Source organism: Canis lupus, chromosome 7, assembly GCF_003254725.2.
Source record: "Canis lupus dingo isolate Sandy chromosome 7, ASM325472v2, whole genome shotgun sequence".
In the NCBI taxonomy this organism is placed as follows: domain Eukaryota; kingdom Metazoa; phylum Chordata; class Mammalia; order Carnivora; family Canidae; genus Canis; species Canis lupus.
In genome coordinates this window covers 16,454,258-16,480,274 of record NC_064249.1, presented here as the reverse complement: position 1 = coordinate 16,480,274, position 26,017 = coordinate 16,454,258, and the positions used below count along the sequence as shown (strand labels likewise).

General features: G+C 41.3%; 1 protein-coding gene across 6 annotated transcripts in view; it reads left to right on the top strand.

The window, feature by feature from the left end:
- The window catches only part of NMNAT2 (nicotinamide nucleotide adenylyltransferase 2), a 194,102-nt gene that overhangs the window by 33,902 nt on the left and 134,183 nt on the right, over positions 1-26,017 (top strand). For 3 of the 6 annotated variants that reach the window (XM_025430054.3, XM_049112146.1, XM_049112147.1), the window contains 2 exons: positions 975-1,075; positions 4,435-4,580. In XM_025430054.3, the coding sequence (XP_025285839.1) occupies positions 4,496-4,580 (85 nt within the window). In that variant the 5' untranslated portion in view covers positions 975-1,075; positions 4,435-4,495. Of the gene's footprint in view, positions 1-974; positions 1,076-4,434; positions 4,581-26,017 lie in introns of those variants that run through there. The other 3 variants (XM_025430055.3, XM_035719187.2, XM_035719186.1) reach the window with 1 other exon arrangement.

Below are 26,017 nucleotides of genomic sequence, written 5' to 3'. Positions count from 1 at the left end.
CTCAGTTAAAATAAGCATTCCCGAGAATAGATCACTATATATATTAAGGTACATGTATTATGCAAGAGTTGACATTCCCATTTCTATATCTCATGAACCAGCCTTGGAATCCTCCCTGAAAATAAATTTGTTATTAGTATCTTTTTGGCTATTTGCTTTTGTTGGTTAATATATACACTACTGGCACATTTCCAAAGCTATTACCCTCTAAGATCAGAACTTCCAGAAACTTCTTTGACAAAGCCATCAATAGAAACAACTAAACACTTAAAAGCAATAGGAGTTTTGTAGGTAACAACTATGGAGTTTGACCAAAAGCTTACATTATGCTTTTTAAAAAGTCAGTGACTCACAGATGGTGCTATTTGATCCATATAGCATCCCTTAAAGTACACAGGGCACATTTTAAAGTCGCTCCAGGTGACAAAACAGAATTGGCAATAAATGACTTGCCCAAAGCCAAACAATTAACAGGTGGCAGAACCAGAACTTGTTCTCCATGACTTTATTATTTTTTAAATTTCTTTTTTAATTGTAAGTAGGCTCTCTCCCCAACGTGGGGCTTGAATTTATGACCTTGAGATGGAGAGTCACATGCTCTACTGACTGAGCCACAAGACACCCCTCCCCATGTTTTTATATTCCAATTCCAGAGCCCTCTTTGGGAATACAGAAATTAGATATAAGCATAAGGAAAATGACAAGAGACAATTAGAATCACAACCAATTAATCTAACCAATAGAATTTAAACTATTACTTAAGACATAACCTACAAGACTGAAAATATTAATTGCATTGTATAACACACTCATGTGTCATTGTTACTCTCTGGGCACTGGGCTGGTAAAAAAGGTTTTTGATCTTAATTCATCAGTAAATATTTACTGACCACTCTTGTGTGTGGGAATCCTGAATTGGATATTTTCTTTTTCTTTTTCTTTTTTTTTTTTTTTTTACTAAAATTAACTTGTAGAATTGAGTGAGTGACCAGTCATTCCAGCAAGTTAACACTGACTTTTGCTCTCCACTCTTCCATTTCTCCTGGATAAAGAAGAGAAAAAAATCTAAGATGTGGTAAGGCAATTCTCAGTCTGTTCTTCATACCTCTGCTAAGAAGTCCCATTCTCTCATTTATAAAATAGGTATCACTTATTGACCACCTACTATATGCTATGTATTCCACATCTATTATCAGTAATCTTCACATCTCTGTGGCTTAGTGGGTATAGTTACCCTCATTTTTACAAATGTGGTTAGTATAGCATAGCAGTGAAACACAATGAGATATGGGTCAAGAGCAGGTCCTTTGATCAAAAACTATTAGAGTTTGTGGCGATCCTGGAGACCCAAGATCGAATCCCACGTCAGGCTCCCGGTGCATGGAGCCTGCTTCTCCCTCTGCCTGTGTCTCTGCCTCTCTCTCTCTCTCTCTCTCTCTCTCTCTGTGACTATCATAAATAAATAAAAAAAAAAAAGAAAAAAAAACTATTAGAGTTTGAATCTGGCTCCATACATACTAGTTTTCTGAACTTGGACCAATTCTGTCATTTTTCCATGCTCCTTTATCCCTCTCTAAATTGGGATAAATTGCATGAACTTATTAGAATTATATAAACTCACAATTAGAGTTGTGAATGTTAAATGAATTCACATCTGTAAACAGCTTATAGTGCCTGGGCTTCTAGTGGTACTCAATGAATGTTAGCCACTATTATTAATTTGGTGTGCCCCACGGCTGAATGTGAGGGACTCTTTTCTTCTTTATACATCTGTTACTCCCTAGATGACCTCATTTAATCCTATGGTTTTAAATATAAAACTATACTGATGACTCCAGAATTCATATCTCCTGCCAAACCAATGCTTTTCAAGTGTTAGTCAACTCATGTCACTTATCCACTCAAAACCCTCCAGTGATTTCCTATGTCTCTCTGAAAAAGCCAAAGCCCTAGCTAGAGCCTACAAGGCCCTATGTGTCTGTCCTACTTTTCTAGTCTGTCTTCGACCACTTTTCACTTTCTTTCATTTCTCCAGCAATACATGTATGTGTGCTTCTTGAACATTCCCTAACACTCTTGCTCATCAGACTCTTTTCACTTGCTGTTCTGCACATATAGTCAAACGACATATTCCTTCACTTGCTTCAGGTCTCCTGCTCAAATACCATCTTAACAAAGATGGTATCCTTAGCCACCTTGTGTAAAGGAGGATTTATTTCCCTTTCCTTTTCTTCTTACCCTGCTTTATTTTTCATTGTGGTGTCTATTGTCATTATGTTTATTCATTTTTTTATGGTCTATTTTCCCCCCTAGCATGTAAACTCTAGTAAAGTAGGGACTTTGTTTTATTCACAGTCCCTAAAGCAAGTGCCTTGCACATGGCAGACACTCCATAAAATATTTATTGCTTAACTATAATTATGCTAATTGCCCAGCTAGTGTCAGAGTTCCATACCCAAGTCAGCCTCCCTTCAGTATCTCTTGCACTTTCTACCCCACTAACCTGCATCACATGCCAGGGAAGATACAAACCCCATTATAAATATACATCAATTCATAGGACTTTGTATCTGAACTAGAAATTTTGTGCATATTAGGGCTGATTTGCTATTCAGCATAACTTAGTAAATATTTACTGCAAATATTAGCAAAATTTGGCAAATATTTACGTGATCTTGAATAAGAAACAACAACCCACTAATATAGGGTAGCAATTTATTCAAGAATCTCAAAGCCTAGGAAAGGTAAATATTTGTACCTGTGGATCTCTAATTTCGGATTCTTATGTACACCTAAAACTAAGACAACTTACGTGTCAATTATACCTCAACTTTTCAAAAGGCCATTAAAAAACAAGAATTAATAGATATCACAACACTTGGTTATCCCTCAAACTTTCTTTCCCCATTTTCTCAATTTCAGCCCACTTCTTTGCGTAAGCCAAATTTCTAGACAAGTTCTTAGATCTCTCTTCACCTCATCCTTCACCCCCAACCCATGTGAAAGACCAGAAATTCTATCTACCAAACAAATCCTGAGACCATCTGCTTTTCATCAACTTCACCTTTACAAATCCTAGCCCAAGGACAACTCCCCTTACCCTAGGTTACTAGCAGAATTTCCTGAACGTTTGCCTCGCCCTCTCACTTTTTGCCTACCAGCCAGAGTAATCTTATAAAAATGTAAATTACTCATCACTCCCCTACTTAAAGCTTCAGTGGTTTCCTTTTGTTAGTCCTCTTTGAGTTATTCCACTTAGAAAAACATCCTGTCCCTATCCTAGCCTCCAAGCCCTACTTCATTCAGTCCTGAAGGACAGTCTAATCTTGTCTCCTAGCGCTTTCCCCTTCATGCACTCTAGTCACGCTGGCCTTCTTTCACAACTATGAGCACAATCAACCCTTCCTTGTCCCAAAATATGTGTACTAGCAGTTCCTTGCCATTTAGGTTGCAATCTGAATTTCAGTTCTCTGGAGAGGCCTTCCCTGACTACTGGATTTAAAGTGGCTCATCTCCCCCATTCACCTTTAGTTCTATCAGAGAGTGAAGGGCATCCTTATTGTGCACTGCACAATTACCATCTAATATTTTCCTCCCTTATCACCTATCTCTCTCCATTAGAATGTAAACTCCATCAAGAGGGTGAGTTTGCTTTATAGGCAGGGTTTATACACAGGGCCTCACACATAGTGAGCATTCAAGAAACACTTGTTGAATGGGTAAATCTTTGTCTCAACTTTGGGAGCTTACATAAGATCACAGTAGTTTCCTAATACAGCTTCAGTAACTCTGCCCCATATCTGTTCTCGGCATCGCTTCGACCCACAAAAGGTTCATTATTCCAGGGGAAGGATTCAGATTCCCCCTATTTCTTGGCAACCGCTAGGTGAAGATCTGGACTCAGTTCAACAGTCCAAAATCATCAGATAAGGGGAAAAAGAAAGAAATTAGCATTCCTGACATGAACGATTGTCATTTCTCACTTAAAATTTTGAGGAAGAAAAAAAAAATTCGTAAGATCAAACACTTTTGGAGTTGGAAATGTTAGAGAAAGTAGATGTGGCCAGAAGAATGTGGGAGGAAAAGTCAGAAGGAGGTAAGAGAAAGAAAGGGCTCACAGCATGCTGTGAGGATTCCTGGCTCTGGGCTGGGATCCTGTGTCTTGCCCTGCACACAAACACTAAGGAAGAGCGTGATGGAGTGAGGCGGGTGGGGGCGAGGAACGGGAGGAGAGGGAGACCAGGACGAGAGACGTGAAAAAGGCTAGAGAGAAAAGAGGAGGACGGAGCCGAGCAATACAAAAGCAGCCTCGGCTTTTGCCGGAGCTGCAAGCGTTAAGGGGAGGCGGGGAGTGACGCGGTTTGCGTCTGGAGCGGCTCCTTGGAGTCCACAGCATCCACCGCCGGAGCCTCGCCTTCCTTTCTCCCTCTGCAGACATAGCGAGACACAAAAAAAGAGGCGACCCCTGAACCAGCGCGAGGGACCCACCCGCACGATGACTGAGACCACCAAGACCCACGTTATCCTGCTTGCCTGCGGCAGCTTCAACCCCATCACCAAAGGGCACATTCAGATGTTCGGTGAGTCCTCCCGCCCGCCCCCGGAGCTGCTTCCGCCTCTCCTTCCCCGGCACCTGTGTTTTCCAGGGCGCCTGAACAGTAAGGCGTGTGCCCCTCTGGAGGGACGCGCCGGCTGATGCCTCGGGTGGGCGGTCAGCCCCGCTATGCCCGGCTCCGGGGAGGGGCGCAGGCTGCGCTTCCCAGGCGTCCCCCGCTCCGGCCAGACCCGGCTCACTGGGGGCCCCCGGGTGGGGGAGGGGAGGGGCCGGAGGCGACTGTGGGTTCGGGCCGGGCGGGAGGTCGAGGTTCCAGACCTGGGGTGCGGTGGTACCGTAGTTTGGACACTTGGCTGGTGAGGATCGGGGTGGGGTTGGAGGTCGGGTCGCGGAGAAGGAAAGACGGGGAGGGAGATAACGTGCTGTTTGTTTAGGATGGGTGGGAAAGCACGAAGGAGTTAAATGATGTATATGCCTTGGAGACACAAACACACTCACGCACGGAACACAGCATTGGCAGGGCTGGAGCTTCGAGGGGATTAATTCGGGGTTTGGTCAAGGGTTCGGAGCGGCCCAGGGGCGAATGTTTTTGAGGGTTGTGGACCGTGTGTCGGTCGCGCGAGGCGGACGGCCGAGGGGAGGAGGTGGGGGGTGGCCAGCCTGGGCTCGGCCGCCGGGACCCGCTGCCCGGGAGGGGAGGGGCGGGGCGGCCGCTGCGGGCAGCCCTTTTCCAGCCGGTGTTGACGGATCCGGGCCCGAGTTGGCTGGGGCTCTCTGCCCAGGGCGGCGATGGCACCCGGAAAGGCTTGCGGCGTGCGAGTGTGTGTGCGAGTGTGAGTGTGAGTGCGTGTGTGTTTGTGTGTGCGTGTGCGTGCGCGCGCGAGTCGGGGCGGGGGTAGCGTGCATCGTCGCGCGTTTGTTTCCTGGAGGCTTTGGGGCGTGGAGAGAAAGGGGCGAGCGGCGGTTCCCGGCTGCTGCCTTGGGATCCCGCGGGGGGCCCGGGAAACGCGACGGATGCTTGTCGGAGGTCTCGGGCCGCCGGTGGACGCGGCTTCTCTGCTGCTCCGGTCGGACCCAGCGGCGCGGGGGCGAGCGCGGGCAGACCCTGAGGACCGACGCCGAGGCCACTTCAGAAGCAGGCAGAGAGTAGAGGTTGGAAGTTGGGGGTGCTCTTTTTTCTGTCATTGAAGGAAACAAGAAGGGGGGGCGGGGGGAGCGGGCTGGAGGTGGATGAGAGACCGGGGGAGGCCTCGCCTGCGCCAGCCTGCGGGCCGGCGAGGCGCTATCCAGAGGCGGTGGTGCTGAAGCGCAGGGCGCGCCGGGGCTGGCTCTGGACACACGTGTTTACCTCCAGCCGGAGGATTGTGTGAGCCCTCCAAGGGCTGTTGAATGAAAGAAACATCATACCGGTAAAGACCGAGCGAGGTGGCTTTGGCTAAAACTACTCTTCTCTTAAACCCAAGAGGTGCGTTGAACTGGGCCCGCTTATTAAAAACCTCATGAAAAGAATATAGAGCTACTTTGAGCCGAGGCCAGATCAGATAGGGGCATTGTAGGATCCAAGGAGGGAGACTGAGAACTAGCCATCCCAACCTCACCATCCCTTCAGCTTTTAAAAGTGTCTTGTTAGGAGCTAATGCTAACTTACCTATTAAATAAAGACTTTTACTTAAGCACTGGAGTATACCAGAGCATCTCATCATTCATCTAAGGGAATATCGGTACCCTCGGAACACTCTGCTTTTGCTGGTGCCTTTACCCGAATCCTGCTTTTCTTCTCTGTCCATGTTTCCTCTAGCCATTTCACATCACTGTAATTTATTCTTCTCCATTGCCCAGGCAGGATTGGGCATTCCTCTGGAACTCATTGGCTCTAGAAATCTTTAGTGAGCCATCAGGTTCTCCTTTTTTTTTTTTCCCTGGGTCTAAAGTAGTCAGTTCTATAGCTTTGGATTGGAAGAGGGGTAGATTTAAATCAAGAACTGAGGATTCTATCTTGCAGCTGAGAAGAGTTTGCTAACAGCGAGAAAGGCTTTTGTTAAGTCAATACTGATCTGCCAATTCTCCATGAGTTTAGGGGAGGGAATGTGTGGAAATAGACATGGATTACAGCACGCAGGTTTAGACATAGAATTGGGTGAAAGTAGGCTTTCTGACAGTAGTGACTCTTTGCTTGATAGTGGAACTGAGGAATAAGAAAGAATATCTATCAACAAAGCCTGTGAGTGTCCATTAGTTGTGTGTAATCCAGAGAGACACGTGGGAAGAGGATATGGTTTGCTCTCTGTGGTTTTAAGGAGCTTATAACCCAGTGAAGGATTTAGCACATATACATATGAAAAGGAAACAAGAACAAGAACACAAAATGCATATTAAACTATTCTTTGTGGAATTTCTTATGGGAATCTTTGAGCTCATGATAAGTTTTGTGATTTACTTCTGTAGTTTCTAGTTTACCAAGCCTTCACATCTCACTCATTCTTAGTAACAAGCTTACCAGAAAGGCATTGTTATCTCCATTTTACAAATAAGAAACTGATGTTCAGAGGTGAAGTGACTTTCTAAAGAGGCTTAGGTGACATGAAGAGTGGGTGGCAGAGTTGAGACTTGAAGCCTACATTCTTGATTCTGCTTGCAAAGGCCTTTGCCCTACACCAAATGCAGGAGCAAGTGCTCACTGATCTGACTGCATAATTCCATGAACTCTATTTCCTTCAAACATATACTAACAGAGATTAGAATTAAACTGGTCATCAACTAAATGAGATTCCTAAATATGCACTTTAAGAGCTTTTTTTCCATCTGAAATGAAATCAGTTAGCCATGAACTATTTTCTCTTTTTAAATGGCTTTTATAATCTTCTCCACAACCGTACAGAAATAAGATAATAAAGTTATCAAACTTTCTTTAAGGTTCCTGAAACTTGTAATTGGATTTTTTAAAAAGATTTTATTTATTTATTCATGACAGACAGACAGAGAGAGAGAGAGAAAGAGAGAGAGGCAGAGACACAGGCAGAGGAAGAAGCAGGCTCCATGCAGGAAGCCTGATGTGGGACTCAATCCCAGGTCTCCAGGATCACACCCCAGGCTGAAGGCGGTGCTAAACCGCTGAGCCATCAGGGCTGCCCTCGAATGTTTTTTAAAGATCCGAACAGGACTTTGAAATTAGACATCTTTAATAGAGTTCCTATATTTGAAACCCAATTGCTTACCAAAGGAAAAAAAAAGGACTATAAACAAAAAGAGATGTGCCATTCAAAACTAAAAACCCACTCTTTGTCTCTGAGAAGTGTATTTGTACAGTTCTCAATATTTGTAAATTTTTTTTTAAAGATTTTATCTATTTTCTTGACAGAGAGAAAGAGAGCAAGAGTAGGGGCAGAGGGTGAGGGAGCAGCAGGTTCCCCACTGAGCAGGGAGCCTGATGCTGATACCTGGCTTGATCCCAGGACCCCAGGATCATGACCTGAGCTGAAGGCAGACGCTTAATGGACTGAGCCACTCAGGCACTCCTGTAAAATATTTTAGAATGAGCTTTTGATATTATTCCTAATTGTGGCTATAGAAACATACAGAAAAATTTAATATTTGTGATGGAGATATTTGACACTTAAATACTTAACTATAACTACTCAAGGATGAGTAAATTTTTGGCAAAATAAACTCATAAACTAACAGTGTATTATTTGATGGGTCTGCCTTATTAATTAAGAGACTAACATGACATCTGAAGTTTTTTTTTAATACCTAAGATTTAGTTATTAAGTAGGTAGAGATTATATTTCAGTCTAACTTTCTTTGCATTTATATTACTGTTTGTCAGTAAATTCACCCCTGGGAAATTAGATAGTAAGTTTAAATAGACAAGTAAGAAAGGACTGATAAGATAAGTTTTGTCGTAAAAAATAAAGAATTGAAGAACTTGATTACAGCTGAAACTTATTCTGGTTTTTGATAATTGCAAAATAACTGGATTTTTCAGTTTTTCTACTTCAAAATATTTTTACTTTGAGCAAGTGGGTCCTTTGGAAAAAAAAAAAAAAAAGACAGGATCCAGTTCTGTCCCTCTTCAGGGGTAATGAAGAGGGCTTTTTACTTATTGTGGAGTTGGAAATGCAGCCCCTATTGCTACAACTAGAAATCATAAGAAAAATGGATTTCAGTTGCTACTGATATAGAGAAATGTCAAGAAACTATTTAATATGCTTGAAATGCCTGTAAAAAAATAGTATTAAGCACAAAGTACTTTATACTTTTGGCAGCATTATCTTATGTGATCCTACCCTGCAAGTTAAATTGGGTTGGATAATATTATCGTTTCCCTTTTACAAATGACAAAACAGAGGTATAGGTATAAGTCATTTGGTCAAGGTCATAAGCAAAAGTGAAAATAGCACTAGTTTTCTGATATCTAGACTTTCTCTGTCTCTCACCCAGGATGCCTCAGTATTCCTTTAATCGCAACAATACCTATGAAAGGAGGAGTTACCTAACTTTAGTTATTAACAAAGGGTAATGAGAACCTTGTGAATTTTTGTCCTTGGTAACACGGGCCACTAACAAAATATATTCAACAAGGTATCTGTTCCCAATATCTTATCCTATAACAAGGAAAGGCTATTTCTTTTCTTATTACCCATATATTTTCCATATAATTGTGTTGCTGGGACATTTTTTCCACCAGTCTCCCACTTCCTCCTTCCTCCCCACTCTTCTGTTACCACAACTAACACCTACTTATCCTTCAGATTCTAGCTTCAATGGTACTTCCTCAGGGAACCTCCACTGACTTCTAAATTAGTATGGTTACCCTGACATTTAATCCCACATCACCTTATACTTTCCATGTCATAACTCTCATCTCATTATATGCTTAATGACTATTTTCCATGCTAGACCTTAAGCTCTAGGAGAACAGAAACCATGCCTGGCTTCATTATTGATTTCTTTCCTAGTACCTAGCATGGAGTAGGCCTTCCATAATAGTATAATATAATAATGGATGCAAATAGCAAGTCTTTCCTCCATCATAGTTGTTGAGTAAATAAAAAAATAAATGATTCTATAGAATCTTGTTCCAGGTAAAGGGCTGGGGTAGTGAGATAGAGAGCCATGACATATTAGAACAAAGGACGGTTCAAGGAGAAGGGGAGTGAGAGATAATACTGGAAAGGGAGATGGAAGTCTGATCGATTATGAAGGCTTCTAAGTCATGTTAAGGAATTTAAATTTTATCCCAATGACAATGAAAAAACATTGCAAGATTTTTATTTTTTTATTTTTTTTTAAAGATTTTATTTATTAATTCATGAGAGACATACACAGAGAGAGGCAGAGACACAGGCAGAGGGAGAAGCAGGCTCCTCGCAGGGAGCCCGACGTGGGACTCGATCCCGGGTCTCCAGGATCAGGCCCTGGGCCGAAGGCGGCGCTAAACCGCTGAGCTACCCAGGCTGCCCGCAAGATTTTTAAAGTAAAGGAATGTCATTGTAATATCTCTGAAGTTATGATTTAATCAAATTTTGAATATAGATTGGTGAAAGGCAAGAATAAAAATGTAGTGACCAGCTAGGCACCTATTTCAGCAATACAGAGCTCAAGTAAGAGAAGATGGTCACCTCACCCAGGTTGGTGGTATCTGGAATGGAGAGTGAGTATATTTGAAAATATTTTGAGAGGTAAAAGGGATGTTTATTTGATGACTTGATAGGTCAGTGGGGGCAAAGTAGATCAGGGTAACTCTCAGGTTTCTGTCTAAGGTAGGTGAATAAAGAACATTGGAAGAGAAGCAGATTTAGCGTTGGTGGGGAAAGTGGTGAAGATTCATACTTACTCTAAAATTTTGGAAATATGTATTCTAACCAAGCACTGATACAAAAAAAAAAAAAAAGGAAATACTTAAATTCAAAGTGTCTTTGTAGCTAGGGCATCTGAATCTTCTAATAAAAGCTCCCAGTAGGTTCTAGTTGGATTATTCAAAGTTCCTCATATGAGAAAGATACTGAAATTCATTAATATTATGGATGTAAAAAGATAAAAATGAGTGTGCTGCTTTTTTAAAAAGTATGAACTTGGAGGAAATCAAGGTCCTAAAATTGACTCTTTTTTTAATACTAAGATTGTGAAATTGGGAATAGTTGGTATAGTTCATTCTAGAACTTGCCTGCCACTGTGGTGATGGCTGTAATAATTTCAGCTGGATTTGGGCATTCTAACTCATTGATAAATTACAAGTCCACTAATGAAAGCTTATAGATCAATCATGATAGTTTCATTGGCAGGAGCTATATCTGCTCATGACGTGAGAATAATGCCTGGAAAAGAAAATTTGGACATTTTTGTTCACATAAACAGATGTTTGGTTTACTTTCTCCTGGTGAATTGATTACCTGAGCTTCATGTGGAACAAGCTAGCTATGAGAGGCAAATATCCCATCTAGAATGCATCCCAAACCAAGGAATAAGATAAAACCAAGAGGCTTGATGTTCTAATAATTTTGAAGTGAAGAAATATTCATTTTTAGTTTTTCTTCTCTTTCTGTTTTACTTGATTTTATTTTACATGTCTAAGGCTTTTATTAGAAGATATGCTAGAAAAAAAAGAAGATATGCTAGAATTATCAGAATTAGAGGTTCATATGCCTTTTAGGAAAAAGTTTAAATTATTACTTAGTAGGAACATCCTTTAAAATATGAGTCTCTTTTTGTTTTTAAAAGATTTTATTTATTTAAGAGACACAGAGAGAGTGAGAGAGAGAAAGAGCAAGCACAAATGGGGTGAGGGTAGAGGGAGAAGCAGACTCTGCTGAGCAGGGAGCCTGATGGGGGACTCCATCCCAGAACTCCAGGACCACGACCTGAGTTGAAGGCAGGTGCCTAACTGACTGAGCCACCCGTGCACCCATCGAGAGAAACATTTCCAAACGCATTTCCAATGTTAGACCAAGTCAAATGAACAGCCTAGAAGTATGGAGGCAAACTAAAAAACATAGTTTTTAGTTCAAACTTGGACCTCTCTGTTTCAGAGATATCTTCAGACATGAGAGGAACATGCAAAATTGGATGGATTATCTTTATTTTCTGTTGTTTTTCTATTGATAGGCAATAGTTGTTGAAAGTAGTATATGGATGACTGGAAAAGAGAATAAAAGCCCGCTTTTAAAAATGTTACTTTAAAAGGTACCTGGCTGCTCAGTTAGCAGAGCATGTGACTCTTAATCTTGAGGTTGTACGTTTAAACCCTACATTGGGTATAGGGATTACTTAAATAAAGTAAAATCTTAAAAATAAAAAGTGTTTCTTTAAAAAAGATTCAAGTGTAAATTTTACAGTATCACCACAGATACAATGTTCTGAATGTAGTGATTGTTTAATCAATATTTAATGACACTATAAAATACACATCTCTAGTAAAGTTCTTCTTCATTTTTTATTTATTTATTTGAGATAGAGAGAGAAGGAAAGCACAAATGGGGGGGAGGGGCAGAGGGAGACAGGGAAGCAGACTTCCTGCTCAGCAGGGAGCCTTACAACATGGGGCTTGATCCCAGGACTGAGATCATGACCTAAGCTGAAGGCAGATACTTAACTGACCAAGCCGCCTAGGCGCCCCTCTTGTTCATTTTTTTAAAGTTTTCAAATCATCCTGAATTGCTCAAAAAGATCCTAAGGATACAAAGAAATGCATTAAATATTTTTCAACACCACCTTTAATTTTTAATTTTTTAATACCACCTTTTTAAAAACAATATTCAATACGCAGAATTTTGTTAAGGCATTTAAAATAATTCCTAAGGATTCAATGTAAAAGACTAAGAACTGGAATATAGGAATTTATTTGATAGAGAATTACATAACTTTATTTATGGAAACATTCCATATCTCAACATATGTAAATGCAGCATTCCTTTACAAGGAAGGAAGTTTTCCATTGCCAGAGGTTTTCCGTTATAAGCATTCAATTGCAAGGAACAAATTTGCTTTTTTTGGATACAGTTTGGCAGATAGCCTCAGAAATATTTTAGCCCCCCCAAAAAAAGTTACATGGTTTGACCAAGGCCATCCCACTGACGTTGCTATCTTCCCTCCACCTCTTTTTTTTTTTTTTTAAGATTTTATTTATTTATGAGAGACACACAGAGAGAGGCAGAGACATAGGCAGAGGGGGAAGCTGGCTCCCCGCAAGGAGCCCAATGCAAAACTCCATCCCAGATCCCGGCATCACACCCTGAGCCAAAGGCAGACCTCAACTGCTGAGCCACCCAGGCGTCCCTCCCTCCACCTCTTGTACTGTATAATATATCCATGACCTATGAACTCTGCAGCAAAGGCAAATATTCTAACCACTGCCAGCATCATCATCTTCCACTTTATCATTTTAATAGTGGCACTACCTTCTTTAGGCTTCTGTAAACTCTACTACCATTAAACTGTTTTCTGTTACATTTATTGCACAATTCTCTTTAGTTCTGGACAAGTGAGCCATTCAGGAAAATTGTTGTAATTCTGGGGATATGGGGGTAAAAGGAAGAGGTAGAAAAAGCAAGACTTAGAGGCTAACCCATGGAAGTGGTGGCAGCTTAAATAGCACTCTTTTTTCCTACTTTATTCTGTATCCGGTTACCTCCACATGGATAACCATGCTGCTACATGTAGACCTCATTTAATATTTACCAAACAGTAGGAAGAGGGTGAGTGAAGTCTAGCTCCTAGCTAAGGCTAAATGCATATGGTTTTGCTCCTGTTCCAATTGCTTAGGTCATAAACCTTGAACTTTCTTGATCCTTCTCTCTTTGCACAACCCATCTATGTCAGCAAATGATTTTGGATTTCTCTATCTTCAAAATACAAGTAGGACCAACCTCTTTTCCACATCTACAACTCTGATATAAGCCACTAGTATCTTTCATCTGCATTATTTCAATAGCTTCTTAACTGATCTCCCTGCTTCTACCCTTAGCCCCAATACTCAGTCCTCAACAAAAATAGCCAAAGCAGTCCTTTCTAAATGTAAGCCAGATCTAAGTCAGATCATGTTGCTCCTTTGCTCAAAATTCTCCAATGGCTATCTCATTCAAGGTCAATGTCTTTAAAATGACGTACAAGGTCTCCATGATTTGCAACCTTGCCTCTCACCCCCCTACCGTCTACATGGCTCTTTCCACCCATTCTTAGCTAACCTTACTGACCTCCTGCTTCAACCTTAGAGTCTTTGTGCTGAATGTTCTCTCTGCCACATATTCCATGTCTAATTTACCCTCCTTCTCAAAGTTTTTGCCCAAATGTAGCTTTCTCATTGTCTACTTGGCAGATCCTATGCCCCTGATCACATAATTTAAAATTGAAGCTCACACATTCCAATCCCCCTTTTTCTGTTCTTCTTATATCTTTTCCCCTTACCTCTTATTACCTTTTAACAAAGCATGTAATTTCCTTATTTGTCATGTTTGTTATTTAATGTCCCCAGCTAGAATGTGAGCTCTTAAGGACAGGGATTTTCATTTACTCTGCTTACTAATGTATCTCAGGCTCCTAGAAGAGTGCCTGGCACATAACAGATGCTCAATAAATGTCTGTCGAGTGACTAAATGAATGAAATTTTATAATTACCTACCATCCTCACCTCACATTTATATTCTTTTTGTGGCAGGAAAGATAGTCACGAGAGGACTCAGGGGCAGTTGATTCGTTCAACAGCAGTTTTATCCAGTTAGGAATGTGCTTTAGGCACCATGCTAGGCCTCAGGGATGTGAAAATTAAAGTCACTCTTTCCAATGACCCTGGGAGATCATCTTCCATACAGGAGACAAACAAGCTAAACATAGCAGTTCAAGTCATAAGTGCTATAAAAGAGGTGAGAATGAGGTAGAGTGGGAGCACAGAGGAAGAAGACAAGGTAGGAAGGCCATCAGAGCCAATATTAGTGAGAGTGAGCTTGAAAGTAGGAGCTGCCCTGTGCACAGGATGGAGAAAGACATTCTGGGAATCTCCAAGGAGCTTGCTAGATGCCTGTGTGGGTGGGGACAAGTAAGGACAGGAGATGAGACAGCCAGAAAACAGGGTTGGGTGGAGAGAAGAGGTGGGCAGTTCCAAAGGGTTCAGACTTTACCCAACACTTTTAGTGAGCCCCTGAAGGGTGAGGGGCAAGGGGCCTTGTATCCCAAATGTCAATGTTCCTGTCATTGTGGTTTTATCTGATCATTTTGAAGTTCCTTTTTTTTTTTTAAAGATTTTATTTATTTATTCATGAGAGACAGAGAGAGAGGCAGAGACATAGGCAGAGGGAGAAGCAGGCTCCCTGCAGGGAGCCTGATATGGGACTGGATCCCAGGACCCCAAGTTCACGACCTGAGCCAAAGGCAGATGCTCAACCACTGAACCACCCAGACATCCTGAAATTATTTTTGTATCACTCTTTGAAATAAGGAGGGCTTTTCCTCTCTTAAAATGTGATTTTATTTATTTATTATTTTCTGAAATGGAATCATTGTCTATTGCACAAGTCATATCTACTGAAGGAATAAATAAATGAAAAACAATACTACTGTACAACCCACCCAAACAACCAACCTCTTCCTTAATTGGAAGTTGTTCTCATCTACTTTCTAAATGTATGCCTTCCGTCAATGGGATGGCCTCTCATTGTTCAAATACACTCAGATTTGGTGAACTCAGTTCGCTGTAGTTTGATCCTCCATAATTTTGTAGAATTTGGATCATATGCTTGCTCTCTTCCACAGGCTTAATTGTCAGGAGAGTAAGGACTATAGAGATCTTTTTTTCCTTGACACTTGTTTTTAGCTCATATCCTTTTAGGAGGTCTTGAACAAGTATATTTCTGCTCTTGCTATAAAACTGTGGGTTTCCGGGCCGCCTGGGTGGCTCAGTGGTTAAGCGTCTGCCATTAGCTCAGGTTGTAATCCCGGGGTCCTGGAATCAAGTCCTGCATCGGGCTCCCCACAGGGAGCCTGCTTCTCCTTCTGCCTATGTCTCTGTCTCTCTCTGTGTCTCTGAAGAATAAATAAATATAATCTTAAAATAAAACTATGGGTTTCCATGACTTTGAAATTTAGTATTTTATCATTTTAAATCCTCAAGTAAGTGACAACAATTTCAGTGGGGGGGGGGGGGGGCTGGGTCTCCCAATGCTTTATTCTCCAACAGTTTCCAACCTTTCGTGTTGGTACCCACAGTGAGGTGGAATATGCATTCCATGCAGCACTCAGATTAAACTACATCAATAACTATTCATATTTCTCTTGAAATATTTATGTGCTGATAAATATTTGGCAGTGTGTGGTTCATTGCATGGACTACAAGATCTTTAGGCAAATGTTTTTTGTTGTCGTTAGCTTAGAAACTGCTGCCCATTATAAATTAAGACAATAAAATATGATACATATAAATTTAAGCCATAATTGCTTCATTTACTAGGAACCAATCTGCCTAAGCACAGTTTAAAAATTATTTACTTATTATACCGTGGGACTCAAAATTTATAGATAACATAGGATTTTCCTATGCTGTGAGTAATGTTGAGAAAGAGTGGGTAAATGGCTTAGTTTTTCCTATTGCTTCATTATTTCTCTCTATATGGACATTAATAAACTGAATTGCTATTGATTTGGGGATATGCTTAGTCTCCTTTGGTCTTTGTTTTCTCCTCTGTAAATAGAGTGATTGAGATAACCAAGGGGTCAGCAGACTGTATAACCTGCTGGCCAAATGTGGCTTGCAAGCTAAGAATGGCTTTTATATTTTTAAATGGTTGAAAAAATGTAAAAAGAAGAATAATACTTTGTGACATGTGAAAATTATGGAATTCGAATTTTAGTACTTATAAATAAAATTTTATTGGCATCCAGCCACACTCATCCATGTGCGTATTGTCTATGGCTACTTTCATACTACAGCAGCAGACCTGAGCAGATGCGATAGAAACCTTATGAACTACAAAGCCGAAACTGTTTACTATCTGGCTGTTTACAGAAGAAGTTTGCCTATCCCTGGTAAAACCTACCCCTGGGGGTTGGAATGGGAAGTGAATCTAAAGGTTTCCAAAAATATAAAGTGCAGTTGAAGTCCATTACCCAATGGAACTCTTTAATGAACACTTTTCAGTCTAAACTACATCTCCAAAAAGATTTGTTTAAGCAGTAAATGCTGTTTCAATTTCATAATTGTAATTTTTCTAGCTGACTGAGTAAATGATTGTGTTCACAATGGGGATGAATTTCTGGTGTTTGGTTTACATTGGACGTTGATTAGCCCCTCTGGCTACTGTTGGACATTTATTTGCCATTGAACATTAGATATATTTTCCCAGAACATCCTTTTCCTGATTCACAGTTACCTCCTTCTTTAAATCTAATAATTTATATACTTTATGTTTGAGGATTTTAAAAGATTCCCAGAACATCCTTTTCCTGATTCACAGTTACCTCTTTCTTTAAATCTAATAATTTATATACTTTATATTTGAGGATTTTAAAAGATTAGCACATCAGTTGCATCAGGCTTTTGCAGGCTGCTCTTGCAGTCACATCTCGTTTTTCTGTAGCATCTTGCCTCCCTGTGAACTCTGATAGCACTTGGTTTGTACCTCTCTTACAGCACTTAGCACATTGTGCTGTGGGGTGTAGCTATTTCTGTCCATGTCTCATTCTCCATCAGATTTAGATTTAGGTCCCTGTCAGGGTCATATGGCATTTTGTATTTGCTAAGGTGCCCAGCAGAGTGCTCTAGGCACATGGAAAGTACTATAAATATTTACCAAATAATAGAGAAATTGAGCTATTAGGAATATTTAGAATCCTAATCTGTTAGGAATATTTAGAATTCTCAGAGATAAAATAGATGATCAGAAATCAGACAAGAATTTGGGAACCAGCAAATATGGAAAACAGAAATTCAAATATGACAGAGTCAGGAAATAGGACAAATAATAAATACTCGGGGACTTTAAAATTGAGATGATTGTTGTCCCAAGATGGGAAGGCTCATGTGTCCTAGGTGGAATCCTATCCCAGAGTATAATCTTTCCAGATATCCATAGCGGGAACCTGCAGGTCATTTGGGGGAGCTATTAAGTACATAACTTGGCAGGAATGAAAAATATGGGGTCAAGGATGAAGGTGAATCCTGAAACTGTCCTCTGGATGCTGTAGTCAGATGCATGGTACATCTAGGAATGCTTTCTCAGTGAGGTGAGAGGGTTGGAGGATGGGCAGAAGGGTTAAGTTTTATTTTTATTTATTCACAGTTTGTAACAGGTTTTAGGCGCAAGGCACCTGGCAAAGGAAGATTTGTATATTGTTTACTTCAAACAAACAAAAACACCCAGAAAACTTGGTTTGTCAATTGTAAGTTTTCATCTTCAGAAATCACAGAATACCCATTTGAAGGAGATTTCAAAAATCATCCAGATACTCAATACTGAAATCCCCTTTAAAACATCTTCACAAGCGTTTGTCCAAATTCTGTTTGCGATCTTCCCAGGCCAGGGAATGCACTATTGTCCAAAGCAGCCAAAGAGCACTTGGCACAATTTTACTTTTTTCAAGATTGTTCCTTCTATTAGGCTGACGTTGGCCTTCCTGAGACTTTCCTACGTTGGGAGTTCTTTTCCTGTTTCTTTTTCCCTGGGATCTATGGTAGAAGTCTAATTTGTCTTCTACTTGTGAGATACTGAAATAGCTGAAGACCGCTATTCTGTCCTCCTCACCAGGCTTCTCTTTAAGCTTAAAAAGTGCTAGTTCCAGAGCACCTGGCTGGCTCAACCACTTGAGCATCTGCCTTTGGCTTATGATCCTGGGGTCCTAAGATAGAGCCCATGTTGGGCTCCTTGCTCAGAGGGGAGCCTGCTTCTCCCCCTCCCTCTGCCCCAACTTCCCCCACACACACATACACTTGTGCTGTCTACCCCTCAAGTAAATAAATAAAATCTTAAAAAAAAAAAAAAAAGAGAGAGCTCTAGTTCCTTCAGCTGGTCATCCATTAGTGTTTCTGGTCTTCATATCACCGTGGATTATCTTTTTTGATCATAACTTCATTGTCCATATTCCTCTTTAAATGTTATGTCCAGCTCATGATGCAGCATTCTATTGTGGCCTGATGTGTGTTGTTTTATCTATTACTGGGCTTATCTTACTGGACACTCCCTTTATTTAAATGGCACTCTTTCTAATTAAATCAGGTAAGGGAAGCTATTGCAACCTGCATGCTAAAATGTCCTGACATGCTGAATAACCAATCAATTTGGTGGACTGGGCTTCTAAACTAGTCCAATTTATTTAAAGATCTGTCTAGTTAAAAACAAACAAAAAACCTGACTGATATATTATCAAGATGTAATATCTTCTGGAACTTTACAGGTTAATGCACATGCCTGGCTGTGTGAGATGTCAACCATGCATTGGGAGTGACATGCTGCCTTTAGAATAAGGAACTTTGTAGGTTCTCAGACAGGGCTGAGACCTGAAGTCTCTGAATTCTTGAGTTATTGAGTTTCTTGAATTTTGTTGCAAGGTATGTTAATTTTTTAAGTGGATTCTGTTGAGCGGTCCAAGTAAACTCTCATCCATGTTTAAAAGTCCTGATTTGGGGACTGAATTCTGAACTTTCTTCTCATCTTGTCTTCTCGTTCTTCTAGTCATTGTTATGCCATTGGCACTGCCCTATTCCCAGGGCTTCCAAAAGAGTGGCAGAAATGCTCTTGTTCCCAGCAATGATGACTTTGTCCCAACAGAGGTGGGCAGTGGCATATTTAAATTGGGCAGGTGGAATTTAAAAACAAATAACAAAAAGGTCATTTTTCTTTTTTTTTTTTTTTAAGGTCATTTTTCTTATGGCAATATCCAAACATGAGAAAGTAAACAATGATACTCCAAAGAACCTTTCATCTAACTTCAATAATTATCAATTCTTTGCCAATCGTAGCAAATCTTTTGAAGCAAATCCCAGACAAATCCTATTGTTTCAAAGTGAGAACCGTTCACTGAGTACATAATTGCTTCTCTGTCTATATGACCTCCATTAACAGACTGGATCTTTCTCTTCCCCGGTTCATGTTTGTTTGCTTGACATTCCAAGTTACAGATGGGCAAATAGGGGGACAATGACTAATTTCCATCTTTGAGCAGACATAATAATGCCTCCACCCCAGTCAACAGCAACAGACACTTTATCATTGGCATTACCTTTACAGCAAGGGATTTATGGCCTTTCCCATCTTTCTCCTATCATGTTGGGCCTGGAAGACTCCCCTCCAGAGTCGGACTCCCACTGAACACAATAGGCCTTTCTTCCATGACATACAACATTCAGCTCTTTATCCCTTGTCGTTCAAAGCGATGAATGTCTGTGTTAGAAGATGTTCCTACATCAGTGGACCCCAACTATGGGGACTCTGAACTACCAGGGCTTCTCATAAATCAGAAGAGAAGTCTGGGAACTGCTTCCAGAAAGCATATACATTCACCCTCATTATGGCACAGGCTAAGTCTCAAGTTTCTGGGCTTTGGCTTATATTGTTATCAGTTTGATGAGGTAAGCCCATACCGATCAGGAGTCCTGCTTGGTAGTTATAGATTTTATTGATGAAAACAAAAAAAGACGGTGGGAGGGGATTTTTTTTCTTCCACTTCTTCATAAGAGGAGGAGAATAATTGACCAAATTCTGTTTGGTGACAATTTTGCTGCTGGGATAGTATTTGAATTCTGGGCTTCTGTTTGGCCTGCCTTTAACCTCTGTAGAAAATTAAAATAAAATCCTTCTTATTGGTGCCTTAATCCTTCCCTTGCAGTGTTTTAAATCAACTTTTCAAAGTGTATTGTCATGCAGTTTTGTTATCATTTGCATTTAAATGCGGTGAATAAAGAACTCCCTGCTGAATCCCTTGGGGAATGTGAAGCCCAATATCCCAGTTTGCCTGGTAAATCAAGCAGTTCTGAATATTCATAAAAGAGGCTTGAATGACTTCTCCATATGGAATTTGCTCTTCCATCTGCACTTATTTTGCTAAGATTGGTTCTTCATGGTTTCACATGTGGTGGTATAGAGCTCTGACCATGGACAGGGAAGAAATGATGGGGAGCTGGTAAGGACAGTTTCCAGAGTGGGGGCTCTCATCATGGCCATCAGGGTACTCTAATGTTTTTCTGACATGCTTGCCTTTACTAAGTCCCATCCCCCACTCAGTACAAACCACAGTCATTTACACATATGCATTTCTTTTAGATGCAAATAGGTTAATTTCAGCCTATTGGGATCAAAAATTTTTTTGTTTGTTTAAAGAAATGTAGAAACACATTGTGCTTGAAGAGGAAAAGGAATAGGAAATGAATGGCTTATGAGGAATTGTTTTTATTGTGGCAGTGGCTTTGGGGTAAAGTCTGAACTTTGGAAATTAAAGGAATGGGGAAGAGGAAAGAAAATTCAACTTGTCTGTGTTGTGATCTCTCAGCTTCCTTTCTCCTTCCTTCCCCTTAGGCGTGAACTATCCCCAGAAGGTTAATGACCAAAGGCTTTTGTGGGAGATGAAACCACTTACAGGGGTTCTCCCTGGCCTGGGGAAGCAGGAAGCAACAGTGGGCAGGCATTCTTAACACCAGGGAATTTTTCTGTTTGGTCAATGCTGTGACCAACCCTCTTTATCCTCTGCAATGAATAATCACTATAAACTAACAGGAGCTAACGTTAATTGAGCACTTACTTTGTGCCAGGCACTGTTTTTTTTTTTTTTTTTTTTTTTATGATAGGCACACAGTGAGAGAGAGAGAGGCAGAGACACAGGCAGAGACACAGGCAGAGGGAGAAGCAGGCTCCATGCACCGGGAGCCCGACGTGGGATTCGATCCCGGGTCTCCAGGATAGCGTCCTGGGCCAAAGGCAGGCACCAAACCGCTGCGCCACCCAGGGATCCCCAGGCACTGTTTTAATGCCCTTGTTTTACTTCATTTAATCCACACAACAATTCTATCTTTTTTAAAGATAGTATTGATTTGAGAGAGAAAGAGAGTGTCTGTGTGTCCAGGAGCAGGGGTCAGGGGTAAGGGAGAGGGGCAGAAAGAGAGGGAGAGAGAGAATCTCAAGCAGACTCCCCACTGAGTGTGGAGTCCCATCCATGGCTCAATCTCGGGAACCTGAGATCATGACCCCTGAAATCAAGATTCCAATGTGCTTAACTGACTGAGCCACCCAAGCGCCCCTTTACAATAAACCTATTTTCATTCCCATTCAGCTAATAATCATAGAGGTTAGGTAACCTGTGTCAGGCCACACAGCAAAACCATAGTGGATAAAAATGTAGTCCCAATACTCTGTGACTCTCGTTACTGCTTTAACTACTATAAGTCGCTGCCTTGCTCATTTGTTGAGTGAGAAGGGATGCTGAGCACTGTATTAGAGGCTGTGATGATGCAGATACAGGCTAGGCCTCATCTGACACTTGCCTCTACGAAGTGGGCCAGTGCTAGGGTTCATGTGCAGAGAGGCCATCACTGCTCTGGGGATCCTGCCCAAGGCAGCCAAGTGTGGATTCTGCAGAACACCAAGGAGACCTGTGGACAAGTCCAGAGGACAGAGGAAGAGCAAAAAGAAGGGTTCAGCCCAGAACCAGGAAACACTGGAGGGAAACAGGAGATTGGGAGCAAATCAAAAAGGTCCCTGGGTGATAACTATAAAGTAGAGTGAAATAGTCATACTCACCTTTCTGTTAACTTAAAGGCACAGGGTCAGAGTGGACAGGTAGAAATATAAAATTCTCTCCTTTTACATTGTCATTGGCAAGACTGTTGATAGATAATTATTCAGTAACCTCCCTCCCCTCACACACTGTAAAATGAATATAATAATACCTACCTTACTGGGCTATTGTGAGCATTAAATGAAATGAGGTGAATATATTGTAATAACACCGTCTGTGACTGCCTAGCTTTCACTGTGGGTCCCAGTACATTATTTTACCCCTTGCAAAATTACAGATCCAATCCCCTAAGGACTGAGTAATGTAGATTTTTACTCCATATTTTACAAAGAGATAGAAGGGGTTACAGTATAAATCACCAACAAGTTCTAAAATGTCACACTCAAATCTAGGGAGAGAAAATTTGGTTCTTCCCCTTATGGTAACAGATTCCTCTCTCTTCTGCCAGCAATTGCCCCCCTCCTTCCATGTCCTTCCCACAAAATGCTCTTGTTTCCTCCCCACCCATCTGGCACTTAGCTTCTGTGGGTCAGCTGCCCCTCCATCATCTTTCCCACCTCTCTCAATCCCTTGGCCAGCCTACCTACCCCACTCGGTAAACAAAAGCCACTAGTCAGATTCCGCCCAGCAACAAGATGTCCCAGTCATGTATAAAGATTATAGCCCATCCTGTCACATATAGTTTTTAGCAAACTGTCTGGCCCACAGTAAGTAATGGTTAAATGTGGGCAATAGTAGCAATTATTTCAGTGTCTTTCCCATGATGTCTTGCTAGGGCCAACACACAGTCACCCCAGAGCATATTATTGGGGGATTTGGGAAATGACAGAAAGGCAAAGGAAGATGGGTAATTGACATCAGTGGCTGCTGTGAGCTGAGTGTAGAAGTATGGACATTGCCAGTGAGCATCCAGAAGTCACCAGAGGCAGCCTCCTGTCCAGCACAATTTGCTCTTCTTCTTTTTGTAATCACTAGTGGTTTACCTGTCAGTGAGAATAGAGTGAGTGCTGAAAGCATCTGGCCGTACCTGCTGGGCAGAGCACCTCATTTAGATGAGAGCCCTTGGTAGATCTTGCAGGGTGAAGATCTGTGCCCCTGGCTTCCCTGCAGAACAGTTAGCTGCTGCTGCTGCTGGAAAGATCTAGGGCCAACAGTTAGGTGAGACTGTGAGAGCTGGCAAGAGGACCAGGATTTGGAGCCAGTGTTTGTGCCTGTCCTCACTACATCACCCATTGGAACTAATGGTGAATTTGGGTAGAGAGAGTCTCTGTAGAATGGAACATAATCAGATTTGGAAGAGTTGGAAGAGATTTTAGAGGTCACTCAGTCACTTATTGGATACTTTTCATGACAGAGAGCTCATTTCCAGTCTGTCTCTTTGCTGGCAGCTTTATTAGAAAGCTCCCTTTCAAGAGCGAAATCTGTTTCTTATAACTTGGATCTGTTTGTCCTGGTGCTATCTTCTGCAACTGCCAACCAGGCTCTGTTTAGCTTTAAGTTCACCCTCAGCTATCTGGGTATGTAAATTGGGAATCTTGCACATCTTTGTAATTCAAATGTATAATTTTGTAGTATCTCCACTCAACAATTTGAAGCACAGTCCACCCTACCACCAGAGGAAGGATTTGTGGGTAACATATTAATGAGTTATTGTTGGATATCTCTAACATTAGCTCATCTGCTCTGCTCCCCATCAACCTCAATTCCTTTCATAGAGCTATCACCCCCTGACATATTTTAGGGGGTGTTTAGTTATTTATTTGTTAATTGACATCTCTTCTCTAAGAATAGACTCCATGAGAACATAACCTTGTCCTGGTCTTTATCGGCCTTTACTGTATGCCCAGTGTTTAGAAAAGCGCTGGAACATAGGAAGGACTCAATATTTCTTAAATAAACCAAGAGCCAAATTAGGATAGTGAAGATCCCAGATGCTGAAGATCCCAGATGCTCAAATGAATATTTGAGCACTCTGGAGGACAAATTGTCTCTTTCAAGATAGACTGCTATAGAAGCAATAGTCCCAATCTTAGACTCAGGGGACTGGGGCTTTCATCCCAGTTTTGCCCTCATTGGCTGAGTGATCCTTAAACTGATGTTTAACTGCACTAGGGTTTATCCTCCTCATCTGTAAAGTGGGATCGACACTCTCTGCTTTGTTCAATTTCAGAGTTGTCCTGAGGATGAAATACAACCATATGGGAGAAAGAATTCTATAAACTGGAAAGCACTATATAAATATGAGTTATTACTGTTATGATTATTATGATTGAAGGTGTATAATATTCATACAGCAAAAGTATATTTTGCCTTAGAATGAATTTATCTTCCTCTTGAGATGAATTAACTTCTGGAGCAGCTAGGGATCATACAATTTCCAGAGATTCTCTTTATGATTTTCTTACCAACATCCTCACTACCAATACTTATTTAAGTACTTACTGTGTGTAAACAGAGGTACCTCAGAGAACAAAACAGTTAAAAATCCCTGCTTTCATGGCATTTACAGTCTAGAGGAGGCAGAAAGACAATAAACAAAATAAATGATTATGTAGTGTGTTAGATTTATAAGTGCCATGGAGTACAACATAGAAGAAGAAAAGCACAATAGAGAAATGGGGACTACCAGGGATGGGGGTTCCAATTTTAAAAGGTGGTCAGTGGGGATCTCACTAGATGATGACATTTAAGCAAAGACTTGAAGGAGGTGAGAGATTCAGCCATATGGATTCTGGGGGCAGTGTTCCAGGCAGAGGCAACAGCAAGTTCAAAGGTCCTAAGGTGAGTGCTTCTCTCAAACACCCAAGAAAAAAACAAGGAAACCAGTGTATCTAGAGTAGGGAGAGATGGAGTGGGTAGATGAGGTTAGAAAGATAATGGGTGGCCAAATTGTATGGGGCTGTAAAGGACATTTTCAGGACTTTGGATTTTACTCCAAGGGAGAAGGGGAGCCATTTGAAGGCCTGGAAGAAAAGTGTAATATCATCCGACCTCCACTGAAACATTCTGACTGCAATGACTAGACTAAACCATCAGGGATGAAAATAGAAACAGGAAAACCAGTTATATAGTTATGCCGTGTAGTCTAGAAAAGACATGATGGTAGTTTGGACCAAAGAGGTTAAAGGTAGGAAGAAGTAATAGGATTCTAGGTGTACTTTGAAGAAAGTTCCAATAGGATGTATTAATGGCTCTGTTTTTGATGAGAAAGAGAAAGGAATCAAGGATGAGTCGGGGTGTTTGGTGTGAGCCACTGGAAGAATGACATTTCCATTTATTGATGTGGTGCGACTGTAAGAAGAGCATGTTTGGGAGGAAGTATCAGGGGCTGAGCCTTGGACATGTTACTTCTGAGAAGATGATTAGATATTCAGATGAAGATGGTGAGTAAGCATATACCAGCAGGAGCCCAAAAATATAAGTAAATAAATAACTCAAAAGTCATCAGCACATAGTTGGTATTTAAAGCCATGAGACTGGCTGAGAATATGGAGGGAGGGAGTGTCCCCAGGGCAGAGGTCAAGGACTGAGTGCTGTGGCACTGCAGTGGTTAGGGACTGGGACATGGGTGGGGGGGTAGGGAGGGAGAGGCAGCAACTTTGAAAGACAGCCAGTGAAGCTGACTGCAAGCATGCTATGAAGGCTCACATAGGAGTTGTGTCTTTCCACAATGTCAGTTTTATTCAATCATAAAGCAAGGTTGAAGCAGGTTCAGGATTCCAAACCCAATGACATTTTGCTACGCATTTAACT